Source organism: Fusarium fujikuroi, chromosome FFUJ_chr01, assembly GCF_900079805.1.
Source record: "Fusarium fujikuroi IMI 58289 draft genome, chromosome FFUJ_chr01".
NCBI classification, from domain to species: Eukaryota; Fungi; Ascomycota; class Sordariomycetes; order Hypocreales; family Nectriaceae; genus Fusarium; species Fusarium fujikuroi.
Window position 1 is genome coordinate 1,057,801 of NC_036622.1, and position 27,739 is coordinate 1,085,539.

At 48.8% G+C, this 27,739-nt stretch overlaps 9 protein-coding genes; 5 read left to right on the forward strand and 4 right to left on the reverse strand.

Annotated features, from left to right (window-relative positions):
• Positions 1 to 843: 843 nt before the first annotated feature.
• FFUJ_01744 (related to choline transporter-like protein) lies at positions 844 to 3,199 on the forward strand (the record flags this gene model as incomplete). XM_023575306.1 has 2 exons in its annotated part: positions 844 to 856; positions 912 to 3,199. The coding sequence occupies 2 exons, from the start codon at positions 844 to 846 to the stop codon at positions 3,197 to 3,199; spliced, it is 2,301 nt and encodes a 766-aa protein (XP_023425472.1).
• Positions 3,200 to 3,898: 699 nt separating this feature from the next.
• FFUJ_01743 (related to arginase) lies at positions 3,899 to 4,804 on the forward strand (the record flags this gene model as incomplete). The annotated part of the gene is made up of 1 exon (XM_023575317.1): positions 3,899 to 4,804. One exon carries the CDS (start codon positions 3,899 to 3,901, stop codon positions 4,802 to 4,804), a length of 906 nt encoding a protein of 301 aa, XP_023423850.1.
• A 231-nt stretch (positions 4,805 to 5,035) lies between these two features.
• On the reverse strand, positions 5,036 to 6,349 carry FFUJ_01742 (uncharacterized protein; the record flags this gene model as incomplete). Its single annotated transcript, XM_023575328.1, has 1 exon — positions 5,036 to 6,349. One exon carries the CDS (start codon positions 6,347 to 6,349, stop codon positions 5,036 to 5,038), a length of 1,314 nt encoding a protein of 437 aa, XP_023423851.1.
• Positions 6,350 to 7,641: 1,292 nt separating this feature from the next.
• Positions 7,642 to 8,846, reverse strand: FFUJ_01741 (probable CYB2-lactate dehydrogenase cytochrome b2; the record flags this gene model as incomplete). XM_023575340.1 has 2 exons in its annotated part: positions 7,642 to 7,674; positions 7,728 to 8,846. 2 exons carry the CDS (start codon positions 8,844 to 8,846, stop codon positions 7,642 to 7,644), a joined length of 1,152 nt encoding a protein of 383 aa, XP_023423852.1.
• A 4,091-nt stretch (positions 8,847 to 12,937) lies between these two features.
• Positions 12,938 to 17,002, forward strand: FFUJ_01740 (related to sterol glucosyltransferase; the record flags this gene model as incomplete). XM_023575351.1 has 6 exons in its annotated part: positions 12,938 to 13,151; positions 13,212 to 13,878; positions 13,930 to 14,166; positions 14,213 to 14,980; positions 15,027 to 15,841; positions 15,891 to 17,002. The coding sequence occupies 6 exons, from the start codon at positions 12,938 to 12,940 to the stop codon at positions 17,000 to 17,002; spliced, it is 3,813 nt and encodes a 1,270-aa protein (XP_023423853.1).
• A 405-nt stretch (positions 17,003 to 17,407) lies between these two features.
• Positions 17,408 to 17,879, forward strand: FFUJ_01739 (uncharacterized protein; the record flags this gene model as incomplete). XM_023575362.1 has 3 exons in its annotated part: positions 17,408 to 17,431; positions 17,501 to 17,566; positions 17,622 to 17,879. 3 exons carry the CDS (start codon positions 17,408 to 17,410, stop codon positions 17,877 to 17,879), a joined length of 348 nt encoding a protein of 115 aa, XP_023423854.1.
• A 581-nt stretch (positions 17,880 to 18,460) lies between these two features.
• On the forward strand, positions 18,461 to 19,356 carry FFUJ_01738 (uncharacterized protein; the record flags this gene model as incomplete). XM_023575373.1 has 5 exons in its annotated part: positions 18,461 to 18,523; positions 18,574 to 18,742; positions 18,898 to 18,953; positions 19,013 to 19,084; positions 19,141 to 19,356. 5 exons carry the CDS (start codon positions 18,461 to 18,463, stop codon positions 19,354 to 19,356), a joined length of 576 nt encoding a protein of 191 aa, XP_023423855.1.
• Positions 19,357 to 20,913: 1,557 nt separating this feature from the next.
• On the reverse strand, positions 20,914 to 21,538 carry FFUJ_01737 (probable translocon subunit; the record flags this gene model as incomplete). XM_023575384.1 has 4 exons in its annotated part: positions 20,914 to 20,995; positions 21,018 to 21,147; positions 21,219 to 21,426; positions 21,536 to 21,538. The coding sequence occupies 4 exons, from the start codon at positions 21,536 to 21,538 to the stop codon at positions 20,914 to 20,916; spliced, it is 423 nt and encodes a 140-aa protein (XP_023425561.1).
• A 1,492-nt stretch (positions 21,539 to 23,030) lies between these two features.
• FFUJ_01736 (related to plasma membrane phosphatase required for sodium stress response) lies at positions 23,031 to 24,622 on the reverse strand (the record flags this gene model as incomplete). XM_023575395.1 has 3 exons in its annotated part: positions 23,031 to 23,342; positions 23,393 to 23,542; positions 23,594 to 24,622. 3 exons carry the CDS (start codon positions 24,620 to 24,622, stop codon positions 23,031 to 23,033), a joined length of 1,491 nt encoding a protein of 496 aa, XP_023423856.1.
• Positions 24,623 to 27,739: the final 3,117 nt, after the last annotated feature.

The following is a 27,739-nucleotide window of genomic DNA, read 5'->3' on the forward strand; positions in this document are numbered from 1 at the left end:
CAGAGTGTCACAAGACCAAGCGAAGCTTGATTCAATTTGGCAAGTAGCGACGAGTCAAGAGAGTTTCAAAACAATGAAGAAGATGTGAATGAGATACGGGTTACTCGTCAACAAAGACGATCACTATCGCAACTGTTTGGTGGCAATAGCAGAGAGTCAAAGAATCGTCAACAAAGTGGAGTTGAACACTAAATAAACGAGAGTGATTGCGTGCATCTTTGATGTAATACCTCACGTGAAGGTATCTCAGCCCGCTCTTTGACTCCAGCCGATACTTGTTAGACATGTCGTGTGCCTCCCGCCTGTGGCGCCTGAGGTGCTCGCGTCTTCAGGTCATTGACCGCCTGCCCAGGTGGCTCTGTCCGTTAAGGTACCTAGGACCACTAACAGGGGTCCTCCCAGCGGATCTGCCTAGGCACTTCTGGTACTGACTGCACTGACTGCACTGGGGATGGACGCAATCGGTCAGCGGCTCATTCGCTGATAAGCCCCGGACCGTCCATATGCCATCTGCCGCCTCGCCTCATGACCTGGACTGGGTCGGGTACTTCCACGCTCTACCTTAACCTTTTAACAACCAGCCATTCATTCATCTGCATCTCAGCCCGTGATTTTTTACTTTTGCCTGGACGACAGTTTTATCTCCTCACCACCTCCGCTTTCCATCTACCAGTCTCCATTATTGCGATCTGGTAATCCAAACAACCGTCGTCTTCTGCGCTTACACGGCGATACCTGTGGTTGCCTATCACCGTATTTACGTCACGTCAGATATCTACATCAACAAGGACTGGTTCCTACATATTTGCCAGCACGTGAGGCGGAAGGAGTCGAGACCGCGCGATGTTTTCGGAGTGTATGTTCTATTATTCCCTACGCCGTCTTGCAAGCAAGCTGACTTGGTTCTCTAGATGCATCGAGGTTCTTAGCCCAGTCACAATCCAGGCTATCGAACTTCGGACAAGCCGATAACAACGACAATCCTCCACGACAATCAGAGTGGCCATCTCGCACTACACGAAATCAGCGCGAAACAGGACGAGGAAATGGGCCAAGTAGATCTTTCTTGGGTCGGGGCTATGGAGGAAACCCATATCAACAAACCGGCGCTGGGTCTCGGTTTGGTCAATTAGCTTTCGCATCGCGCATATCAGCTGCCCAGGATGCACCACTATTCCACAGTACTCTGGACGAATTCCGGGAAGAGGATGACGAGGAAGAGAGGGACCGAGAGGCTGCCGATATGTTTGCTCTCCAGAGGTCAAGACGGGTAGCAGCTGCCAGCAAACTCGCCGATAGTGTTGAATCCGATGCCCATAGCCGGGGATCTTTGGAGGACAGCCTGAATCATGAAGATCCATATCGAGATATGAGCATGCGCCGCGGTATTCGAAGCAGCTGGAATGGAACAAGAAGCACTCACCGCCCAGGACTTGCGAGAGATACCATAGGAGAAGAAGCCGAAGACGATACTCGTTCAAGTCTAGACCGAGACAGTAGTCACGGAACCGATGTTAAAGGCAAAATGGTTGACGTTGGACTCGAGTCGCAAGATGATCCAGATGAGGACCCTCCGGCTTCGCTTTTGGGAGGGCAAACTCCACGAGAAAGCAGCCCTCCTGCTTTCCAGCAATTTAAGGGTACGGATACAGAACGAACACCATTTATGGCAAGGCGAGAGTCTACGACAGAGACCGATGCCAGTATACAGCGAGGTGCCCCTCCGGAGGAAGAGCCTATACAAACGACATTCCAATACATCGAGGGTGAAATCTTTCGGCATGATCCCTTCTTTGCTTGGATCTTCTTAATCAGTCTTGCTGGTATGCTCTCGACATTCTTCTTGGTGTGGCTTCACACATCACCACGGAAAAGCCCGGTCGGCGATACCATTTACACTACACTACAAAAGTCATTTCATATGCTTGCGGTGGATACAGTAGTGGCTGTGTTTGTATCGTTCATTTGGCTGGCAGCCCTACGATCGTTTGTGCGGCCACTGGTCAGCGTGATCTTGATTGCGGTACCAGTCATTCTGTTCTCCTTTTCGATATACTCCTTTGTGTCGTCTTTCAAAGGCCGATGGCATGGAAGCAGTTTCCAGGATTCCGTTATGAGGTGGGCTTCCATAATCCCTGCAGTCTCTTGCATATTATGGATTTGGCTTGTGGTCCGAGGACGACGCGCTATCCAACAGGCGATCGAGATTCTTCAGTTTTCCAGCCGCATTCTGGCCCAGAACTCAGCACTCCTTTTCGTCGGTTTCGGGTGTTTGGCTTTGATTGTCGTGTGGACCTGGGCATGGCTCGCTATGTTTACTAGGGTCTTTATGGGCGGTCATTTCAGCAAGTCTATGCTCCGTTTCGTAATTCAGCTTTCAAGCTGGTGGCTTGGGGCCGCGTTCATCTTCCTCTATATGTGGACAGTCTCGGTGATCAATGCTGTTCATCGTGCTACCACGGCCGCAACAGTATCCCAGTGGTACTTTCACCGTAATGCTGGGCCTGCTACGCCTTCGCGCGAGATTGTTTCGGCTGCTCTCAACCATGCCCTCACGACCATTTTTGGCAGTCTCTGCGAATCAACTCTTCTGTCTCTGCTGATTCGAGCACCTCTGATTTTCCTACCAAGGAAACTCGGAGCTACCGTCACAAATATTGCTTCATTTTGGATCCCCACGCCGGTCATTGCATTGATGAACCCGCTGACTATTACTTATTCTGCTATACATTCTCAGAATCTTGCTACTTCAGCCAGGGGCCTGGACCAGATGGAGCTTGTATCCCCGACGGTTCCTACAACTACGTTGACTCCTCGGGCTTTGCGAAATCGCGGACAGCCTAATGGACTTTTGCCCTATCGACTTGCCAAGCTGTTACTTGTGGCAACGCGACTTATCATGGCTACTGGTCTCGGTTTTGCTGGTTGGGTAATTACCGCGAAGCAGCTTCGAATTCAGCTGCCAGATGGCGTGGGTGTCCGTGGCTCTGCTTACGCCTATGTCGTGGGTATGATGGCTAGTTTCATTGGATACTCTGTTATGGGCGCAATGGAAGGTATCCTGAGCGGTATCGTTGACGCAGTTTTGATCTGCTACGGCAGCGAAAGACGCATGGAAAGAGGACATGGACGATTCTGTCTCGAGGCAGCATATCTGTTTGGAGAGCGCCGAGGGGGCGACACGCTGGAGTACGCATGAGTGGTTTCTTTTTAGCTGGCGCTTTGGTTCAACAGGTTGGACGGGATAGACCCGTGTAGCAGAGGACTCAGGAATATGTTCAATTGACTTTTGGGTCAGGGGTGTTTCTGGATGGAAGAAGACAGCTACTAGATTTGAATTCAACGAGGCTTAAAAGCATTCGATTGGGTGAGCGAACGTGCTAAGAAGTATTGACTGGGATCTCCGGGTCTAGGCCATGGGTCAGTCTGTGGAGTTGCAGTCATTGATCGATCAATGTTGTTTGTCAAAATGCGCGCCCTTCAGTGGACGAGTCAAAGCCATAGTCACCAGTGACTACTCTCTGACTCAACCTTGAGCCCGATTCTGTCAGGCCCAAGGTAAGAACGACATGATTCTCGGAGAATCAAAGCAAGAACTACCTTGTATTGTCCTTTTCTTTGATTTGTCAATGATTGGTTAAAGCCTTAGAGATACCTGCCTGATATCCATACTGCTCCGGCTTTGGCAAGGGTCAAGGAGTTACCATGATCACATATATAAAAGAAACACGACCTAAGTCATCGTTTGATTACTACTTGTTTTCCATTTATTTTCAAACTATTCATATCTCTCCGTGTACTCTGATCAGGCCATCGGATAAGATTCCATTGTTATGAGTCAACATCGCTAGCTCATAGGAAGCCTTACTCTACGCACACATTCTTGATCATACACAACATGTCTCCCGCAGAATCCATAACTGTTCTCTGTTCTCCACATCACCTTGGTATCGAAGATGTTGCCGTCGGTGCTGGACCAAAAGCGCTCCTCTATGCCGGCTTCGTCGACGCAATTCGAAACCTCGGCGTGACTGTCAACGTGCACGAGATCGATCCTATCGATGACTTTGACGGTGATATCAGTCGACTCTTCGAGGTTTTGCGTCGCACTTCCCTAGGTGTAGCCAATATCGCTCGCTCGGGTGAGTTCCCTATCATTTTGGCTGGTAACTGTTCCACCACTGTCGGTGTTCAAGCCGGTTTAACGGCTGCGCTTGGGAAAATACCTTCTTGTATTTGGTTCGACGCCCACGACGACTTCAACACGCCTGATGTTCTTAAGAGTGGATATCTTGACTCAATGCCAGTTGCCATGATGGCAGGTCTGTGCTGGAAGACTCTCTTGACTAGCATCGAGGGATTCGAGGCCATGGATCTCAAGCAAAACCTTGTGCACTGCGGCATGCGAGATGTGACAGACCTTGAGCGCTCTCGAGTCGAGGAGGCTGGATTCCCCGTCATTTGGGGAGATTTAAATCATCATGTTGACTTTGAGGGTGAGCTTGGCAAGGTCCTTGATGAGAAGAAGTTTGATCAGACTATGGTGCACTTGGATCTTGACGCTCTCGACATTTCTGTCGGTATTGTCAACAAGTTTTCTGCGCATGGTGGATTGCTGGAAGATGATCTGGAGAAATGCTTCAAGATGATCCCGTCAAAGACAAAGCCGGTATCGTTGACGATTGCATCATTTGACCCTTCACAAGATGTACAGGGAACCATTGAACCTGTCGCTATTAAAGGGGTCGTTGCTTTCGTTCAGGGCTTGATTTCACAAGGGTTTCTTAAGAAGACCTCGGATTAAGTAGTAAATATAGGCCGTATAGAAATGAAAACATGAATCACATTGCATTATCGGATCAGCGTCAAGACAATAAACCTCAAAGTTAGGTATAGTTGAGGTTCAAGTTTGTTGGGTTGTTTTATTGCTTATCCTAGGTCAATCTTGATACATTACACGGAAAGAATGATTTAATCATGACGGGCATCATACAAAGGAAACTTCGAATTATAGCAGTTAACCAATCATCAAACCTCAAGCAGGAGACACGATCCACGAGGTTGCCGGAGAATGAGCTCGTTTAGGGATCGGAGCAGGCTTTGGTAGAGTCCAACCAAGCATTGACATGACAACATTGGGTGCTGTTGCTATGATCGGAGCTGGGGCCGTCGTAGGTGCTCGAGCTGTGTAAGGAGCCGGGGCTGTCTTGGGTACAAATACTGTTGAGGTGCTGAGAGTGATTGAGTATGTTGGAACTGATGCTGTGTTGGGGATAGAAGCAACCCTTGGGTCAGAAGATGTTGCTATAGTGGATGGCATCGTGGGAACATTTTGGGGTGATGAGGTAGCTGGTATTTCTGGAGATGGTGCCTTTGATGGCTTTTGAGTGACTTCAGGAGTATGAGGAGGTTGAACAGGTGTGCTCTTCTTATGAGTCTGAGTCTTTGGCTGGACCTTGGGCTCCATTTTTGGCTGGAAATCCTTATGCTGAGCCTTAGACACCATCTGATGGTCGACTTTGGGAGGGTTGTGTTTGACTTCGGCTTTGGACTTCGGTCTCGGTTGTTCCTTGACGGGCATGGCGATAGGCTCTGGCTCATCTTCCACAGTCGGAGGTGGAGCTATCGTCTTCTTGACCGGCTCAGCTTTTGGCTTGGGTTCAATCTTTGGCTCAGACTTCTGTGTTATCTTCTTTTCGAATCTGGGCATTGATTGAGGGGTGACCTTAGACTCCTCTCTGAATTTTCTTGGGAGAATCGGCGACTCGGGTTCAGGGAGTAAATTCTTCTTTGTCGGGGGCTCCGGCAAAGGTCGTGGTGCTTGCTTGGGTGTAGTGACTCGATCAAGTGGCTCTGTTGCCTTCTCGATACTCTTGGGTGTCTCGACGGGCTCAGGCTGCTTTGGAGAGTTTGTGTCGGGCAGTTTGTGTTCATCCTTGGACTCTTTGTCTACAGGTGAAGGTAACGTCCCAGGCTCAATCACTACTTCAGTTTGAACTGGCATTTCAGGGCCAACGGGCTTCCCATGTTCAAGAAGCGGCTCTGAGTTGGACGAGAAGAACGGGTGAGGGGGTACCACTTCGCGTGCTTTCGGTGGTGCAGTGTCGTACCGAGATACAGAAGGGCGAGGCTGCTCGAGATTCTCCTTTGTAGTCATACGTGAGGACGTTGAGAATCGAGACGATGTCGAAACTCGAGAACTGTCAAACGAGTCCTTGGAGAAGCCCGAGTCTGCTGGTGAAGTGGCCTCAGGGCCATCGCTGTTTGTACGCTTGAACATTCGGCCAATGCGCTTGGCAGCTGACTTGGCTGTAGGCCAGCGCTTGAGAGACTTGATAGATCCAGGCATTTTGGTTTATGGTGAATTGCTCGAGGTTGAGACTATCTGTGAACTGTCGATAGGAAGCTGGTCAAGATTTGTCTTGTAAAGTGGCAGGCCCGGGATCGAAGTGACAAGGATGACTGGAGTACAGCCGGCTATTGTGAGAGCTTATGGAGAGATTGTGTTGGGAGATCTAAATACCATGCAAGTTTGTTAGGGTTCTTTATAAGTAAAATGGTCAAAGAAGCACATGGACTGATAATCAATAGCCAACCAAACCAGACAAGAACAGTAATGAGACAGGGCTCAGGATATCTCCGAGTATTTATAACTCAACCTCAACAGTACAACAATGTACTATCCTGTCGGATGGTAACTCGGGCCATACCGCCCCGTGGGGCCGCCGGGAGATCGTAGATGGATGATCCATGTATGTAACTGCACGACATAAGAGCTGAAGGGCCTGTGTTCCACCTGAATCACGAATCTATAGGCCCTCGATGCTTCACGGAATGTGACATTATCTGCAAGAAGCTGGAGCTGTAAACAAAGGGACACGTCTCCAGCTCAGGTGGTCATTGTTTTGTTTTTTTATAACAGGGAATATGCTGCCTCCGGACAACCGCTCCGGTTGAAGTCGGGAAACACCCGGAGCCGCCCGGATCGGAGCCGGGATGAGGGCTGATTGTAAGCCGCAATCACTCAATCCGACCATGACAGGACACTTGAACAAATTACAGTGATGTTCTAAATAAATCATTCCTTCGAAAAATCCCTTTGGAACTGATCATTCGACATGATATGACTCTCATATGTACAAGTCACGGCGCATATCGGGAACGGGGGATTACCGTATGCAATAGAGGATGATTTATGTGTTTCAAAGCTGCACCTGCATATGCATGTCTTCCATATCAACTAATCGGAATTCTAGAATATCAATACGCTTTATCTGTGTTATATGTCGGCAACATAAACATAGAAGGGCCTACGGATGCTACCCCTTGTTCTCTTCAATTTGTCATATCATGGACAGCAAAGAAATAGTGAATTGTTGACTGAGGCACGAGAGGGAGTCAAGTAAGTTCATTATATAATGTCCACTAATCATCAACATACACCTTGTGAAGTAACACAATTGGACCACAAGGTCCAAGTTTCACAAAAGATTCGGACTAGCATATGAAGTGATAAAAAGATTCATGTTCTATGTTCTTGGATCTATATGTATGATGAAATATAAACAACTGAATCAAGATGTGTATGTACCAGCACCACAGCTCAACCACCCAACAACCCAACGCCATCGCAATGCATATTTACTGGTTCCAGTTGTTGAATTGCCACTTGACCTAAACATGTTGTTAGCGATTGATCAGACTTGAACATTCAAATTTAAACTTACGTAGCTGGGGTTGATCTTCTGGATATCGGGGACACCCAAGTTACCAGCGTCAATGGCAATCTCGTGCTTGAGAAGGTCGATGACCTTCTTGACACCATCGACACCGAAGACGTTGGCGTACATGAAAGGACGTCCGAGTCCAACAGCCTTGACACCGAGAGAAAGAAGCTTAAGGACATCAGCGCCATATCGGACACCACCGTCAGCGTAGACCTCGATCTTTTTAAAGACCTCAGGGGCCTCCTGGTGGATCTCAAGAGCGACCTCAAGACCAGACGGGCTGCCATCGAGCTGACGACCACCGTGGTTGGAGAGGATGATAGCGGGAGCGCCGTGCTGAACAGCAAGCTTAGCATCGGCAGCAGAACCGATACCCTTGATGATAACAGGGAGCTTGGTCATCTTCTGGAGCTTCTTGTAGTAGTCCCAGGTGATGTAGGAGTAGTCGGAGTCGGCTGAACCAACACCGAATCGAGCAGCGCGGTGTCGGTTGCCGTCAGCAGCAGAGTCGACTGTGAAGACGATGGCAGCAGCACCAGCCTTCTCGGAGCGATCGAGGAGCTCTTGGGTCTCGGTGTCGTTGGAGGTGAGGTAGAGCTGCTGGAAGACGACCTGGCCCTCGGACTTGGCCTTGGCGATCTCCTCAATGGTAAGAGAGGCGTAGAGAGCAGGCATGTAGAGAATGTCACCCTCACCAGCACCCTTCATGAGGTTAAGCTCAGCATCAGGGTGGGCGTTACCAGCTCTGGCACAAGGGCTGATGAAGAAGGGAGCAGAGAAGTTGTGGCCTAGGATCTTGGTGGGCAGAGTGTTCTCAACGTTTGTGATATCAACCATAGTTCGGGGCTTGAAGCGATAACGCTGGAAGACCTCGAGGTTGTTGCGGTACGACCACTCGCCGGCAGCACCATTGCGGTAGTATGTGTAGTTCTGGATGGGGAGGTAGTTCTTAGCAGCCCACTCAAAGTCAGGAAGGCCGACCATCTGCTCGAGCTTGGGGAGCTTTCCGGTGGGAAGATCGCCGACGATGGTCTCAAGACCAGTGTCGGGCTGCTCGAGGAAAGGACGAGCAGCCATGGCCCCCGATAAGAGGGCGCTGGTAAGGATCTGGGTGCGCATTGTATTGTGATGAGAATGAGTGTGTGATGAGTAGTAAAGAGTGTCTTGAGATGGGATCTGGCTGGGGAATAAGAAGTGTTGATCAGAAGGGCGAAGCGGCTCTTTTAAGCTTTAGGGAATGAGAGTTAATGTCAAGACCGAATACTACGGAAACATGTCTTCCATGGTCAAGGTCAAGGTCAAGGCCATGGTCAAGGGTGTTTGCCTTGTCTTGATTAACAATGAACCCATCTACTCTTCTCTGTCCGTGTTAGTTAGCTAGTGCGACTGACATGTCAAGCCTCCTTGCAAAGTCTAACAGATGGAGATACTAACCAAGACCAATGACATCGATACGTAATGCGATGCAACGGCAGACCAGACCATGAGCATGAGCCACGCATCGGAGTGCCGCTGTCTTGGGTCCACTACCGAAATTGCGCCTGTAGCAGCTTTTACTCTATCTGATCCGTTTCTGTAACAGGTGAAAGGATTTTTGTATGGGCACTTGGACACTGTACACAGTAGGTAGGTAGGTAGGTAGGTATGTGATAGTGATGGTGACAAGATACCAAAGGTCCTCTCGTTTATACTACATTCCTCTTTGGTGTTTGTTGCCCGTCATTGCTATATGGTATCAAGAATACTACATTACTCGTCATATACGCGCATTCACAATCTTGGCAACTTGGCCCAATGCTCCGGTTCAGAATTCATCCGTTCTCGAGGATATAATGTGGAGGGCTATGTTGGGAGTGATACAGCATGTTTCTTGGCATGGAGATCCCTGTAACTCATGTCATTCACACCTCGATCGCATACTTCGACAGCGCCGAAGTTTAAAACGCGGGAGACGGTTACTAGATCGGGCATTGACTTGACTGTACAGTAGTAAAGTTGCTGAGTACATACATATATTTCGCTAGTGGTTGGTATTAACAAAGCAACGAGTCATTCAGCCCCCTTGGGCGGTTGAACCTGAAATGTTTTGTTTGACGATAACTTTAGGTGATTTAAGCTTAGAAAATTACCAAACAATCAGGGCAGGCCTTGGGAGGCAAAACTAGCAGAGTTTGTCTTGGATCACTAATGCTCACATAAGGATCCGTGGTCCATATGAGGCAATCCCCTGTTACGCATAGAGCATCTTGTATCCGGTTGATCCTCCGTCTGTTTCACTGGACATGACAAGCCAACATCAAATAAGACCAAGGAACTGAATAATCTCTCACAGTTAAGGATCTCTCGGTGGATCTTTTGACGAATGCTGGGATGGATGTCACTCTCGATATCCCACTCGGATACAGTCTCCACCATGTTTTGTAATCTTGGTTGATGCGTATTTAGAGTTTTTATGCTTGTCTAATAAACCAATTTAGCTAGAACAGACAGAACATGACGTTGAAAATGAGGCGCAGACGAGACATGACGAGTCAACCTAAACAAGGACATATGTAGGCATGCCATGCAAGTTCTTTATTTCAGTGCACTCTTGGTCTTCTAGAATATTTCCAGAGCAGGGAACGGAAAACGCCTTCCGAATGCACATTTACAGGGTATCAAATCATCCATCCATATCGAGATAACAAGGGTCACACTCCCAGTGGAAACGTCCCCTTCATCTCGGCATGAATTCCTGCTCGGTCAGTTCCTCGTCGGCCAGTTCCTGAATCTATCGGTCAATTTTGCTTGGGAGCTGCCAGAAACAGACTTAGTCAAGCCGGGAGCGGCCACAGCAGAGATTCCGTTAGTCACTCAAGTGCCGGGCTCTCGTTAGAGAGAATCGTCCCGCTCGCCTGGAGTTGAAACTATGGCGCCGCAAACGGCCTAAAGAATCGGCCCCCCACGTAAGCTCAGCCTTGATCTTTCGTCTTATCAATCTATGATCTTTGATCAGATGTTATTCATCAAGTAAGCCTTGTACTGAATAAACAAGTTCATTGCCGGTGATATATCAACAATATGACAAGCCTTTAGGCCAAACAGAACATTTAATGGCCACTGACCAACTGAATGAATGCATTGATCAATCATAGACCGCCTTGTTTGGCCTGAGACCAGACCCATTAACCCTACCATCGACAATCTCTCTTGGTCGGAAAAATTCAGCTCGGTCGTCCATCTCGTCCGTCCGACGAGGGCATGCTAGCTCCGAGACTACGAGCATATTTCCATAATAGGAGTGAAACAATATCAAACATTGTCTTTTGGTGGATCATTTGTGAAGCGTGGTGGCTGATAATAAACCAAGATCTCAGACGCACTCAGGTCTTCTGATCTCATACAGACGAATGGTGAGAGTCGAAATACTTCTTCTCTCAGTTGCACCGTACGATGCCTGCAAATGACTGATGGGACACTATAAGACGTTGTCTCAGCACTCGACTGTGGTTATGTCCGTGCTGTCGATCATATCAAGATACACAGGTATCATAATGATCCTGTTATATCTCTATGATCTCTAGGGTGAGAGTCGTACTCATCCAGGTTATATAGTCTTGTCAGATCTGATCGCAAAATGCTACATAGCTCTCGGTGCAACTGTCACCTGTCATGTACACAAATCAACAACAGTTCGCTTGACTGTAATTCACTTACAACAACTGATTATCACAGCCAGTGAATGGCCAACCTAATTACAACAATTAAGCCCAACAGAAAGAGCTAGTCGAGATCTACAAAGTTAATACTTGATCAAAACAAAACTCTATGAACAAAAAATCACTTTTCAGGTATTCCAAAAAATCAGATTGTCAATTCGGCTGCCAAAAATTGCAAAAGAAACGTCACCTGCAGGATTCGAACCTACGCGTGCGAACACAATGCCTAACCTTGCTTTCCGGAGATAGCAGGGCATCGCCTTAACCACTCGGCCAAAGTGACTAACTTTTTTATATAAGCTGAGAGATAATACCAAATCATATACCTGATAAGCACAACATATTCGGCTCGTCATCAAGTTCATCAGCCTGCCTTTTACCAAACAAATCACTCTTGATTTTATTCTTAATGACAAAAACGAATCATCTTGTTTCTGATTCTTCACTAGTGTTTTATCTAGGCTCCATGTCAAACAGAAAATCGTACAGTTTCCGCTTGTGTCAATGCTGAGGATGTCAGTTCAGTACCTAGATAAGGTGGGTTCAGACGATACCTTTCATTTATAGTATAACCAATTGCTTCCTCTCTCTACAGTGTTCTCGCACCACTTACAGCCGAGGTGTACCACAAAAGAGTACATCTGTTAGTCTTAATTCTGGTCAATTGTGACCTTGGACGATACTACAAAGGCAGAGTTCGCCTACGTCTGAGCACAATGCCTCAATGTCTCGTGCAAGATGGCACAGCATCGCTTCAATCATTCGGCCACCTTGTATTATCATCTGACAGTGGGTCGCAGTTCTGGCACAGCATGTGCTTAGATTGATGGTACAATTCAGAAGTCAGTGCCAAATAGTTTCGACATATAGATCGGCATGAAAGTCGAGGCTGAGCTGCGTACGGACAAGGGCGGATAAGCACAAGTCACGCAATAGCTTCGAGAGTATTTGTGCAGATTCGTCAGACGCCAAGGCATTTCGTTCTAGAAAATGGCTATCCCTTGATCGGCAGGGTCTTATTCCCGTCGTATTCTATCTTATACACGGACGATGCTATAAGACTGCCTACTTACTCCGTACGGGGCAGAATCGCAGTCACTAAGCCGATATAGGTCCTATTCGGGCGCGATTGGTCTCGTGTTTCACAGCTTGCGTAAGTGAAAGAGTAAGCTCACGACTAACAGCAATTAATCACTCTCACAAAATGCGAGTCCGAGAAACAAAATTGATCGATTAATTTACCAGAATAGGAAGCATTCAAGCGCAGCTTATTTAGGTCTCGTGTGGCTTAGAGCTTAACATCCTTGCCTCGTTCCTGATTCGTATCCGCTGACGTCGTTGTTTCAACTTCCCTCCCCCACTAACATTAGCCACTATTGAGTTAACCGCCGACCTCTTTCATCTTTATCGCATTATCTATAACTGGTACCTACAAGTCTCACTGTTCACTATCAAATGATCATCCAAGCTTAGATCTCCTCTCAACCCTCTCATCACCTGTGAGCAGCTGCCATGGCAGGCATTGTTGATGAAAAAGCTGCTGCGGGTCGGCAGCATCAACCCCGCGATGGCGATAACAGAAACACAGGGGCTGTAGCCTCAGACGACCTTCAGTTACCAGATATCAACCCAGCTGAGGAACATGGAGCACCGCCCCCTTATGGAGAGAATCATGATCAGGTTCATTTCTCACAGCCTGGGTTTGACGCTGGTGCAGCGATAACCGGTACATACCATACGTCTCTGCATATGAAACTTACATAAACTAACCTGCGTCATTCTCTAGGCGATGGTCGAGTCAATATTAATATCAATGCTAAGAACAGGAGGCTTACAGACCTTCTCGCTCCAACGCTTCAAGGTCAACTTGCACCTGAGCCTGAACAGCCTGAACTTCCTCCTGCATATATCCCTCCTAGTCTGGGAGGTCTACCCGGACAAACACCACCACCCAAACTCAATGTCGTCGTCCAGATTGTGGGATCTCGTGGAGATGTTCAACCCTTTGTCGCTCTGGGAAAGGTTCTCAAGGATACTTACGGACATAGAGTCCGAATAGCTACTCACCCTACTTTCCAACTCTTTGTTGAGGAGAATGGTCTCGAGTTCTTCAGTATTGGTGGCGACCCTGCTGAACTAATGGCATTTATGGTCAAACACCCTGGTCTCATGCCTGGTTTTGATGCCATCACAAGTGGCGAAGTAAGCAAACGCCGAAAAGGTATTCAAGAAATTCTTATGGGGTGTTGGCGATCTTGTATCGAAGGAGGAGACGGACTCGGTCCTCCTCCAAAACCACATGCCTCGAATGCTCCATTGGACGTATCTTTGGAGGTGCCAGGCGGACCTGGTCAAGAGCCCTTTGTTGCCGATGCTCTCATCGCGAACCCTCCTAGCTTCGCTCATGTTCATATTGCTGAAAAGTTGGGTATCCCGGTGCACATGATGTTTACGTGAGTTTCTTGCCTTGATTCAGTGATGCTGAATACTGATCGCCCCTTTAGAATGCCTTGGTCCCCAACACGAGCCTTTCCACACCCCTTGGCAAATATCCAGTCATCAAATACAGACGACGTGATGACGAACTATATGTCGTACACTCTAGTCGAAATGATGACATGGCAGGGCTTAGGAGATGTCATCAACAGGTTCCGGGAGAAGGCACTCGATCTCCCCCCACTTTCACTAATCTGGGCACCTGGACTTCTCGCAAGACTCAAGATCTCTTGGACATATTGCTGGTCAGTTGTTCTATCACATTTCAATTACATATCTAACTTGGTACAGGTCACCAGCATTGATTCCCAAGCCCAATGATTGGGGACGACATATCGACATTGCTGGCTTTTACTTTCTCAATCTTGCTTCCTCATACACCCCTGATCCAGACCTAGAAGCATTCCTTCGAGATGGCCCGCCCCCTGTTTACATCGGATTCGGGTCCATCGTTGTCGACGACCCCAATGCCATGACCGAGATGATCTTTGAGGCAGTCAGACTTTCAGGCGTCAGGGCATTGGTCTCCAAGGGCTGGGGTGGACTTGGTGCTGATGATCTTGGTAAACCTGATGGCGTATTTATGCTCGGCAATGTTCCTCACGACTGGCTGTTTGAGCACGTCTCATGTGTGGTACATCACGGTGGTGCTGGCACCACTGCCGCTGGTATCAAGGCCGGAAAACCCACTCTTGTGGTTCCCTTCTTCGGTGATCAACCATTCTGGGGTGCTATGATAGCGAGAGCCAATGCTGGCCCCGACCCCATTCCTTACAAACAACTGACAGCAGAGAAGCTTGCAGAAGCCATCAACTTTTGTGTCAAACCAGAGACTCTGGAACAGGCCAAACTTCTGGGTCAGAAAATTCGGGAAGAACGAGGAACTGACGTTGGTGGTAAGAGCTTCCACGATCATCTGGACACGGACAAGTTGCGTTGTACTTTGGCTCCAAGCCGAGCTGCGGCATGGCGCGTAAGGAGAAGTCAAGTAAGGCTGAGTGCGTTTGCGGCTGCAGTGTTGGTTGAGCAAGGTTTACTGCAATGGTCTGACCTCAAACTGTAAGTCGAGATATGGAAACTGCCAGGGTTAAGCTAACATGTACAGATACCGTATGACGGAGTATAACACGGAAGAACAGCCGACTGACCCAATCTCTGCTTGCACATTGTCACTTGTCACTGATATAGGAGGGATCGGAATGGCAATCGCCGACATGCCCAGGGAGCTTTTCAAAAGCATGTCGCAGCCCAAGAAGAAAAACTCAACGGCAGTAGAAGCACAGGATGGTACAACCCCTCTGGCATCAGGAAGCGAGACGTCACTCCCTGCACCTCAAGGCAATGAGCCGGAGAAAACATCGACACCTGCACCTAGTATTGCAGACACAGAAACTTTGGGCTCTACCATTTCTACTACTGCTCACTCCAATGCCTCACAGCCAACGCTGAGTGACACAGCATCCAGCGCCTCTCGTCCTTGGTCTCCAGACCAATCAAGTACCCAAGGATCTGCCAATGACAAATCTTGGAAAGAGCAGATCAAAGAAGCGGCTGGCAAGCAGCAGCAGCGTCGTGCGTCGTCCGTCAACTACGTGAATGCAGCTGTCGGAACTGGAAAGGGAGTTGGTCGGGTTGTGACCACTGGTGCCAGAACACCAATGAACTTCTGTCTTGGACTAGCCAGGGGTTTCAGAAACATGCCAAGGCTGTATAATGATGATACTATTCGTCCGGTCGAAAAGGTAACAGGAGTTGGCTCCGGAGTTGTAGTCGCAGGCAAGGAGTTTGGCTATGGCCTGTTTGATGGCATTACTGGTCTGGTAACACAGCCTTTGAAAGGTGCCGAGAAGGAGGGAGTTCAGGGGCTGGTCAAAGGCTTTGGCAAGGGTATTGGAGGTCTGATTGCGAAGCCGGCAGCCGGTAAGTTTGTTGTCGAAGCGTCAGGAACTTTTGTACTGACATAAAGCAGGTTTCTGGGCCATCCCAGCCTACACCATGCAGGGTGTCAATGCAGAGGTCTCCAAGTACTTTGCCAAGAGTGTTCAGAACTATATCACCTCATCACGGGCTACCCAAGGTCAGCGAGAGATGCACGAGGCAACACCGGGCGAAAGAGAAGATGTTGTTCAAAGGTGGAACAACGTCAAGTTCGACCTCAAGAACTTCTACCAGTGGAAGAGAAAGGAAAAGGTTGCAGGAAAACGCCCTGAAGAGCCCCGTCTCGACAGCTCAGAGGCTGGGTTTGAGCGGCTACGTACAGGATGGAGACAGACTAAGAATATGTCTTTTGAGGAACGAAAGAAACTTCACGCCGACAAGGATGCCTGGAAGAGGGGATTCCTGGACGCTCCTGTCCCACAATCAAACGCAAATGATGCTGCAAGTATCCAAACCAGCCCATCTGAGGATCCTGAGCTTGAAAAGGCCATTCGGGCGTCAGTGCGTGAGACATCGCGTGGCGACAGTGAGGAAGACGCCCATGTGGAGGCAGCTATCCGTGAGAGCATCAAGGCTGTTCGGCAACAGGTTGGGTCAAGTGAGGCAGGCCCGCTTCCTCTAAAAGATCCGTCCATTTTCGAGGATGCCGACTATCAAATCACGGACGAAGAGTATCAGGCCCTTGTTGAACAGGCGATCCAGCAGAGTCTAGGCAATGATGTGCCGTTGCCCGACTATTCTGATGTGCCAGAGCTTGACGCAACGGATATTGTGTCTCAAACTCCCGCCCAGACTTCCACCCAGGAAGACGATGCGGAGCTCAAGCGAGCCATTGAAGCCTCGAGGAACCAACCTCCGCCGCCGCTTCCGCCGAGGGAAGAAAATGACGATGAGCTTGAACGGGCCATTGCGGCGTCGAGAGAAGCTATGGAACAGGAAAGCAATCAGCGGTCTGAGGAAGATATCGTTATGGAGTACGTCAAGCGACAGAGCTTGGCGGAGGAAGAGTATAGAAAACAAATGGCAAAGGGGAATGGTGCAGCGGGTGGCGGCAATGATGAAGACGACGAGGAGTTGAAGCGGGCAATGGAGGAGAGTTTGAAGATGAACCGGGGAGATGCATCAGGCCCATCAGGAAGATGAGGCGGTAAACGCAACAGACGGCGATGTGATGTGAATTCGACAAACCTGCAATACACTAGGATACCCGCATTAAGCACGAAACAAATGAATCGTGATGTTTATATTTATGTACCTATTTTTGCAAACAATCGCGTCAAGTGTATGCGTGCATCATGTCATTGGTTTGATGATGGCAGATATACAAGCACTCAGCCGACGTGCATATACTAGTAACTCACCATGTATGCATCCCCTTGTCTCTGTCTATCAACCTCTCTGCCAGATAACCCGAGGGCAGGGCCAGAAAAAGAAGTATATATCCCATTCCAGTCACTTGTACTTGTAACTCCAACATCTCCTCTCGTTTACCTTGCATCACCACTACCACACTCAATCATCCTCCAATCTACCGACAGACCTGTGAAAATGCCTGAGCAAGAGAACGAACGTGTAAGTGAAATATATTCAGCGTCTTGTTTGTTCATTCTTTGTATTAACGGCTCTCTTAAACGATCACAGCCACAACTTGCAAAGCCATCCACAGCCAAGTCTCCTGAGGATGGGAGTGTCAGTGTCAAAAGACCTGTAAGTCCGTGAAACAACGCATACGGCTCCGATAGATGCTAAGTTGAGAAAACAGGCGAGAGTTGACAAGAGAAAGAACCGGTATCCAAGTCCTTCACCTCGGGGTCGCGATGCCAGATGGTTGGCCCTCTGCGAGCAGTCGCGTAGAGCCGCCAGGACCGAGGGGTGGACTTTTGAGGAGTTTGAGAAGCAGTGTCAGAAAAGCACCGAGGTTATTCGGGCTCTGGAAAACAAGTATAAAGAGCTTCACGCAACGATCGAGGCTCTTCAGAGGGAGCTGAGAGGAGGGTCCAACAGTGTAGACCAAATCTGAGGATGGAGAGCCCCTATCGTTCGTCTATCTGTATGGGACTTGTTGGGTAAATGTTACTTGCCACATCAAATTGAGCATCTCTTCTACCATATACTTATCTTCAACATGTAACGAGACCTTGGATGGGCATATATGAACCGGTAGAGCGGAAGATATTGGGCAGTGTGTATCGAAGCGTCTCCTGGATGGTAGATCTAGAGCATGTAATTATACCACATCTCAGCTTGTACAGAATAGTAAGTTCGTTATGCATATATAGACGCCAATTTCTGCTCCTATAATAAGATATATCGTCCGTATTGTAGCGAAGTGATCTTGTATATGTCGAGACATACAATAAGTCAGGTAGATATTCGTTTGCCCTAGAATAAATAGATAATGAAAGGTTTTTGTGCAAGTAAAAGCTATTGACTCGGTGTTTGTCAGTGATGGCAACCTGGCAGGCCCAATTTACTAGCTGATGGGGGGGTTCTTTATTTCTCCTGGGCCACAAATGTCTCCCTCCTTCATCACCACCCACTCCTCGTTTTTCGTTCCTACAAAGCAAGTTTTTTGGTGAGACTCGGTCTCAGAATGCTACAATGAGTGATATTCCTCGTGTCAACAGTGGCTACAAGCGAAAGAAGAGTGAGGGCCACCAAGTCGTGCGTCCTCCCCTCTTCACCCTCGTATCACCTCGAGCTGACGCGAACAGATGCAGAACCTGGAGGCATCCAGCCTTGCTAGCTTCAAGACTACTGAGGATTCTGAGAATATTTCTGGTGCTGCTAAGAAGGGCGGTAATAGTAGTGACAATGGTTCTCCTCCGACGAAGAAGAAGAAGCGCACCCACAAGCCTCGCAAGGTTATCAAGGGCCAACCTCGTGAGACCCCTTGCGTAAGATGCATTTCGAGAATGGCCGACAAAGGCCACGAACACGTTTGTTTCTCTCAAGCTTGTAAATCGCCCTTCTTTCTGTCTCGCTATCTATTTCTGTTTCTGTGTCGATGCAAGACCTGTCCTAACGACTATGACTAGCCACGATGGCGTCCGCCTGCTACGACTGCGCCCATATACGCAGTAGCTGCAAAGTTGTAAGCTCGATCCCTCTTTTATTCTATTCCTATAGATACTCTCTAATTTCATTTGGCAGCCCGTGGGTCAAGCTGTTGAACTTGGACAGCAGCTCCAGAACTTTGCCCTCCACATCGTTGACAGTCAAAGCGTGAGTTTGATTTGAGACCTATCCCCCACGATGCTCAATTTTCTGACTCTCTCAAGGCCGATGAAAGAGCTACACAGGTCGAATGGCTTCAGAGAGCCAAGGCTGCCAAGGCATCTCTCACAGCGGACCAGGAGATGCCTAGTGTTGCTCCTAATCAAGGATCGCAGAGTGCCTCTGAGGAGCTTGATCCTGCTTCCTCTAGCAACATGCCTCCTGTTGGTCGCATGGAACGCTTCTCAACCGTTCCTACGCATCCTATCCAGTCTGGGTAGCACTACATGGCTCCGCCCCATGGCATGTTTGTTCCCGGAAGCTTTGCTGCTCCTCAGTATCCCCCGGCCGTCCAGAGCCCCCAAGTCTTGCAGAGCATCCCAGCAGGTGGCTTCGTGAGTCCCAGGGCCCCCTTTTCCAGGGAATCTCTCGCCATGGCCCAGGACCTTACTACAACCAGGCCCACTACTTGATAGGCCGCCTCGAGTCGACCTTGAATCGAGTTGCCGCAGGTTTCGAAGCAAACAACAGACTCATCCGACAAATCCTAGCTCAAGGTGACCAGAACACCAACACCCCCGTTGATTTCAACAGCTAGAATGAAACTCGCCTTAAAGCAACCAACTGACTTGTCCGCCGAGTTACCGATGAGATTGGTACCATCAGAGAGGGAAATAAGGCCAGTCTCCTCCTTTTTGGGTGGTCTACGATATCGAGATCGGGGTCCTTGACCTTTCTATAGAGAACAGATCTCGAGTAATCCCGTACTGTGTTTATCTTACTGATGTGTCTTGTGACATGATTTAACTTGTCTACTGCCCTGCCGAGCCAGTCTCTGCCTACTATCGAGCCTGGTTCAGCTGAATGTTGCAGTTAAAGGCAGCAGCTATATGACCTTTTGAGACTTAACATCAAGAAAGAGACTTTTTTTAATGCTACTTTTCATTTTGTCATACCTGGCGTTTCGTTCTTAAAACAACGATCCGGCCCTTCTTCAGTGATATGTCGCATCAACACCATATGCTTGGGCTTTTTATAGAAAAGACATGTATTACATTGAAGAGAATGGCACAGGGAAGGCTGTCTCAAGACAACATGGGCTCTTTCAGGCATAGATACATCAACAGTGATTTAAGTCTCTGAATAGACTTGCAAGTCTCGGTGGCCTTTTTCAATGGATTTCTTCCATATGCGTCATCTCAGGAATTTCTGCGGCGTTGATCACAAAGCTGACTTAGGCATAATTTAAATGCTATACTTCACGATCACTCCGGCCACCTCAGATGGCAGTTATCAACACCAACAATGGATAGTTTTTTCAATAGACGATCAAGTACATTCCAGATCATAAATATTACGATATAATTTCAATCTTCGTACAATAAAAAAACAGACGGAATTTACGCCTGCTGGGCCGTCTGTTAAGCCAAGCGGAGTGATGAAGGACGACAGTAGTTTCTCGGTAACTGATAGGCGACCTCTGGTCTGCGAGAGCTGCTTTAACAGAGATGATTCACCATAAGACCTTTGACCCTTCACCAAATGCAGTGTCAGCTACAGAATTGTCAACAGTACAGCCCCTGCTTCAGCTCTGTAATTCGAACGACACCGCACACCACGAATATTCAACATACATCACATACACTCAGCATAGGTCTCATTCTCTTGCGTCAAAACAGTCAAAGTCCAGATTGTCGGTTCGGACCCTTTTTCCCGAGATATAATACAAAGGCTCCCCTCATAAACCGCAATACACAAACAAAATTTCCAGTGGCCGTATTAACCCCATTGCAGATGGCGCATCCTCTCGTTGGTGAGAGGTCCTACTCCATAAAAAATCACCTCCCCCTCTTCCCATCGAGTTTCCCCTTGGTCGTCGTGCAATTTAGCTGGAGAACTTTCGGGTAATCTTGGCGATAACTGAAATAGAGTTAGCACACACAATTGTAGCGACAAGGGATCGAGGGGCGAAGTACTGTGAAGAGCAACAACGCTGAAGATGAAGACAAGGGACAGGACGAGAACGACGACAGGGTCGACCTTCAGGCCGGGCGACTCATCGGTGTAAAGTCCTGTCGGGTTTGTTAGCACAGTCATCCAATGGCGCTTGTGTCCCAATTATCGAGACAGGGCGGCAACGTACGCAGCATGGTGCTGCTGGAACCACCGGCGCCAGCGGCGCGAGTGCTGCTTGGTCGAGCATTGGCAATCTTCTCCTTCTGGTCGGCAGCAGCGCGTCGTCGGATAGCAGTACGGGGACCACCAGGAATAGCAGGCGATGAGGGACGGCCGATGTTGGCACCGCTCGCAGCAGCGCCGCCGTTGACGGGAGAAGAAGGACGAGGAGAAGACTAGGAAGAGAATATGTCAGCAAATTGATGTTGCCGGGCTCAAAGATTCGAGCTCAGTCGCAATGCGACACTAGCTTCAATTGAAGTCGTAGGAGTAAAGCAGTCATACCATTGCTGAAGAATTAAACCTGGAGAAGGAGACTTGACAAAGGAATCACTGCAGGATTCCGAGAACCTAAGGCGCGAAGGAGAGAAATAAAGGAGAGGATGGTTTGGGTACTGAGTTGGACGTTGATGGAACCAAGATCGAGAGAGACGACACGGGGACTAAATTAATGGAGGTGTTGTGCAATTCCCCCCCCGTAAATGGAGCACCCTGTTTAGGGAGTTTAGTTGAGGCCACCTTCACCAGAAAGAAGGGGACGCGGTGCTATGATTTTCCGGTGGCGTTAGAGAGAGCTCCAGCCTCTTCTAACGTTAGTAGTTCAGGGACCACAGGGAACAGCTCTCTCCACATTATGAGCTGTAAGCTCCACCACTACAGGCAGTACAAGCTACCTAACCCTCAGGGAGCAAGAAAACACCAGACCTTAAAATAAGATGTCGAAATAAACTAAGTAAAAGGTATCCTGAACTCATACTAAATTTAGGCTCAATTTATGATAACTTACCTAAGTCTTTTTATCAGTTAGGGGTCGAGGTCCTGAGTTTTCTTTCCTCCCCTAGCTAGCTTAGCGACCATGCGATAGTTTGCCAATTCAAGTCAAGCTTCAAAAGGAAAACATGTGATTTATCCAATTCAAAGAAGAAAAAGCCACCATCGTTGTTATTGTTTTTTTTTGGGTGTTAAGAAATTTTACAATTTAGTGAGACTATGTATGGGAGAGATGGCTGTAGCCTCTACACCTGTCGATCCTATCATTTGGTCGGGCGGATTGGATATCAACGACAAACGCTCTCTTGCTCGCTTCCGAGTCCGCTCGCAGACTCGATATGAATGTATCAGGGGGTGGTGTATAATCAAAAAATAACAACAACGACAAGATGAAGAATAAGAAGCGGTAGCAAAGACAGAAACCATAAGACAAAGGGAATCAAGATAACAAAAAACATTCCACGCATCGCTGGCGCGTCATCCATACACTCCACTTGTCCAGTACCTCCTCCAGCTCTATCATCCCCAGGAGATGGTAAGACGGGTTTTTGGCTCTTCTTGTGAAACTGCCTGTTGCTTCAGCCCAGCCCAGCGTATACTACAAATCATCCTACCCATCCATCCTCTCCGTCCCTGGAGATGAAGAGCCCCTGATATGTGTCCCGTTGCCTCTCCTGATGCTGATCCATCTTTTGTGCTTCGAATCTGTGAGATGTAATGGTAAAGCCTGCTTCAAAAGGCCTCTGTGCTGATGCCGACCAAAGACCGCCAGGTATCTTTTGTATAAAAGGAAGTTGGAGCGTAATGGTAAGGTCCGTTTCGTTTCGTTTCGTGCCACCCGCTCAATTATGTATGATTAGACAATAGTACATCTACACCAGGAAACGAAAGCTCTCAACCAAACGCCTTCCGCTATGATGGCAACTCTGCAGATCAAGGGTTGTAGTTCGAATCGTTGAAAAGTGTTTTTGACAAAGTAAAAAAAGTTATTTTATGAAAGGTTCATGCTTCAGAGAGTGACGTCGAGGACAAGGCTGACGTCGGCCACGTTGGGGCCTGCCAAGTCTTCGAGAACGGGTATCAGGTCTAGTAGCTCGTTGTCGTGCGCATCAGAGAACCAACTGCTGATGGGGACGGCGTGCTGTGGGTGGAAGATGTATGAGGTGGGCGAGTTGTCAATGATGATGGTATCCTTTAGGTCACGTCCGACTTGGGACAGGTCCTTGACATAGTTTCCTTGATGGTTGTAGCAACTCTCACGGAATAGTCTATGATGAACGACCTTGTGAATGTCGAGCTGGTCCAATAACGGGTCTCCATACTGCAGGTTGTTAGTTTGCTCATTCATCATCCGTGATTGGGCTGACTCACCTTGGAAACAGATGCTGTAAAGACAACAACTTCGTAGAGCTCACCGACTCGCTTCATGAATTCGTCGACACCGGGTCGCTTGATCACGTAGACATTGTGGTAGTTGCCCTCAATCTCGACAGGGATTGTGAAATCGGCCTGATGTAAGATCTGCATGATAATTAGCGCATATCCTATGATCCACCTTTACTCGAAGCATACCTTGAAAGAACTGTGGACAAGAGTCTCATCAAGGTCGAGAACAAGACACTTTCGGCCCTTGTGCTCCGGTGCAATGGGAGGCAATAACCACTTCTGAGGTTCAGGTGCTGATGGGCCAGCGTCTGTGAATTGGCTGGGTGCTACGACAGCTGGACCAGGACCTGGGGGTGGGGGAGGAGGTGGTATCGTCCTTTGAGTTGGGGCTTCGACTGCAGGGGCCAATGGTGCCTCGTCTGGCTCTTCAGTGGCAGCATCTTGCATGTTCACATCACCGTCATTAGCCGCCTTGTCTGCCACCTTTGGCTCCTCTTCTGTGGGTGTCGGCTTGGGGGGCTCCACTGTAACTGCAGGAGGAATCGATTGCTTCGATTCCCTGTTGGCTTGCTCTGTCGCTGTGGTTTCGTTGTTGGCTGAGCCTGACGAGGTAGCCTCGTCCTTTGGCTCTGGTGCAGATACGGTTGTTTGAGGTTCTCTCTGGGAGGCTGGCCTGGGCTGTTCCTGGGGAGTGTTGGTTCGCGACCTTGCGGAAGTTGGGCGCGGAGGTAGGACGTCAAGCTTGTGCACGTTCTCGTTGTTATCTTCGTTTCCAGCTGGGCCCTCGGGGGTACCACAACATCCAAGAAAAGCCAACAGGCCACCACGGCTCTTCTTCTTCTGGGCGGGGGCAACAGGAGAGTTTGGCTGAGTGTTTGCAGCAGTGTTTGTGGGTTCAGTCTCGCCGCCTGTCCTGTTGCTTGAAGTGCTTCCGTTCCGTCGTCGCGCACGGAGGCTACCTTTGGAGTCTTTCGATCGACTGCCGATGCTGTTCCGGGGATCGCTGACTGTAGCCCCACTCAACCCCGTAGATGTTGGTGACGATTGGTTCCGCTGTGATGATGATCTTGATGGGACCTTGAGGAGACCACGACCTTTCTTGGAGCTCGCTCCCCCTTCTGATGATAATTGACCCTTGTTAGACATTTCAGCATCGGCAGAGTTCGCCTGGGGCTGAATTTCGTCGTTCGGGTTTGATTGTAGCTTGTCTGACATGTTTGCTATTATTCTGTAGAAATTGTCAGCTGGTATTTCTTTGTAACTTGGTGGAAAGGATCGTGAAGCAGGTCATTGTGAATAGAGACTGTTAATGGATCAGGAGTACAGAGAAACGGGTTCCTGTGCCTGATGCAGCAAACAGTTTGTTCTATCACAACTGCTCCCTCCGCGCAACGAATTTGAGAACAAATTCCTGCTGAAGTCGTACTGTCCCATCGATCGCGCCACTTCTTGTGCAGGCGCGCGAGGAATGATAGGTAACTCACGTCGTTGACCACGGCCAAACAAAACCAGCTTATTCTATAACCCCTAACTCTTTCAAATATGGCCTATCGAGGCCTAAATCGCGACAAGAAACGAAGCAGTTCGGAACGGCGAGTGTGAAACAGTCGACGGGGTATACAGGCGTAGAGGAAAAGGGCGACGGTGGGAAATTACGGCGCGTTTGGACCGAGGCAGGGGAGGCTGGAAGTCAAACGGCACCGAGAAATCGATTATGAAGCGAAGCTGTAAAATCGACCAAAAGGGTCGCGGAAGTGAACGAAGGAATGAATGAATTGTCCCAATCGTCGAGACGGCCGCAGAAGTCAGGAAACCTGATCGGGGGATTGCGTCGGTCGGGGATGGAGCTCGCTCGGTGTGAATGAGGAAAGACGGAGGACGGGCGGAGGAGAGAGCCCAGTGGTGTCCGTACAGTAGGCAAGGCGAAAGCGGGCGGATCGGAGGCTGAAAAAAGACTTGGGCTGCTGGGCGCGCAAGCGAAATGATTGCCTTTAAGATGGAGCTGAATGAAGAGGAAATTGAGGTGGGAAATGGGGGAAAACAGAACAGAACCAGCCAGGTACAGCAGTTGCAATGCGCGCAGGGGGCTAGGTTATCTTTACTTTCTCAGTCTCTCTTTTTCCTCCCCTGGTCTGGTCTGGTCAGGATAGTTTATTACAGATGATGAGAAATGGAGAGTGGAAAAGGTCAAGGTTGGTGAAAGGCTGGCGGAGACGGCGGCGACTGCCAGCGACAGTGGGAAGATGTGCTGGAAGCCGGGGGTGCTATGCGCTGGAAACAGTGAGCAGCAGGGTCGCTGGGGATAGCGGAAGACTGTGAGCCTGTGAGATGTCTCTGAGAATGGCCGAACGGGATGGGGCTCGAATTGGACTTGACCGGGGTGGATTAGAGCAAGAAAACCAAGGGCTTCGATCAACAGCGACAGAAATATGCGAGTAAGCTACCACACGATCTCTGAGTATCTAAGTCCGTTTATTTCGATATCCTCTCTCAAAGCCTGAGGTTTTCTTGCTCCCAGTGGCTGGGGTGGGCTGGAGAGGGAGGTGTGAGTGGGGTATCACTCGAGATTAGCACTCCGGGAGCATCCTGTCTGGTAGGGGAGTATCGTATACTGTCTATCTCTGCTCCACTGGCACTGTATTCAGAGCACTATCAGCAGCAAGCAACACAGTCTCGAAACCCATATCTACAACACCTCACAATAGCGTGACAGAGCACCCCTTGTCTCTCATCTCCGCTAATAATGGTGCCCGCCAAGCTCATCTTAACCACCCTGTCCTATGGCTGGCTAAGGCCCGCACATGGCTTGGTGCGGCGCCTAAGGACCCTTGTCCTTGGTGGCTTTATACATGTTCCTACATTACTTTATGTCGACTCTGTCAAGTCGATGTGAGAGCTCAGAACATGAGACGTGAAGACTATACGGCACGAGTCAATCTGCAGAGGAGAGCCACAGCCGTCAGAAGCCATCTTCTGATCTGAATGCCCCTCGTAGACTAGCCGGATAATGCTCCGGTGAGAAGTTAGCAGACAACCAAGAGCATTTAGGTAGTTCCTCCAGTCCACCAACAAGGAATAGTGCCCTTTTCTCTAATAAACCCATGTCCTCGATCTTCCAACAGTGGGTTTTTCTTTAGCACTCTCACCAGAACAAAAAAAGGAGCTTAATTTCAAGTGCAGCATAAACAAACAGCTGAAAGGCCTCATTCGGATTGATGTTTTCGTTAACCAGGCAAGCCAGGCCCAAGCTTTCATCCCCAGCTTTTCAAGCTTCTTCCTTGTCTGTCCTGTTCCATCCATATCCTGATGGTGGTCTTGAGGCTGCCACCATGTAACTCACACCCGTGTGCTACATGACCACTGACGTACGGGATGAGATGCCTGATGCAAGCTCTTTGAATGTTTCCTCGTGGTATGCAACCACAAGCGAGGGTTATCGATGAGTCAATTATGGGTATTAGATCCGGTGAGTTTATTCTGCCCGTAAATGATGTTACTGGGTTATAAGCAAGTGATACTATTCAGTCCATGCTCTGCCAACCTACCTAACCAGGCTCATTAGCTAGTACTTCGTACCTAGGTGTCATTGACTCGCTAGTGATTATGCACGCTCAGCAAGCTACGGGTAATGCAAACTCTTATTGATCCTTCTTTCACCGAGTTCCACGAATACCCGTCAACAATAACTTCTCATCTTTCATGCTCGCATTCTGCAGCTCAAGCTCCAAACCACAATTCCATGCTCTTTCACGACTGAGACACGAAAAAGAGACATGATCCCTGTCGGACCGGGAGCAATGTCCTTACCCGTGTGGTATGATTGGTCGCGTTGGCGCCCGGATCAGTGATGTCTCCATGCATCGTGGGCCCTTTGGCCTCGACCACTTGAGAGACCTACATACCCGCTGTGGCCGGTTACAGAGACCTCCTCTAGCTTGTGCTGGATGGACCCTTGCGTTCTGGTTAACTTCTGTCAATCGTCTTTCCATGAATCTTGTTTGCTGTGGCGTTGGCGAGCACGTTTTCTTGAATCGTACTCCGTACGCCATCCACTTATCATCAAGTGAGGCTTGTTAGTCGTTCCCTGAGTCGTCCCGATACCATATCACATTAATCATGTAAACTCCATCGACCCCAGAACTAGGCGAAGAAAAGTCCAGGGCACAGTTCACATGACAACCCATTGAGCCTGAGGGACGTAACTGGAGTCAAGGATGCCGTGAAACTGTACTAAATACCCACACTCTTCGTGGGTCGTGGAATGGGTTGAATACTCAACACTCCTTACGCATGATCCATTCAGCACGCTGAATCATGGCCTCAGCCCTCCAG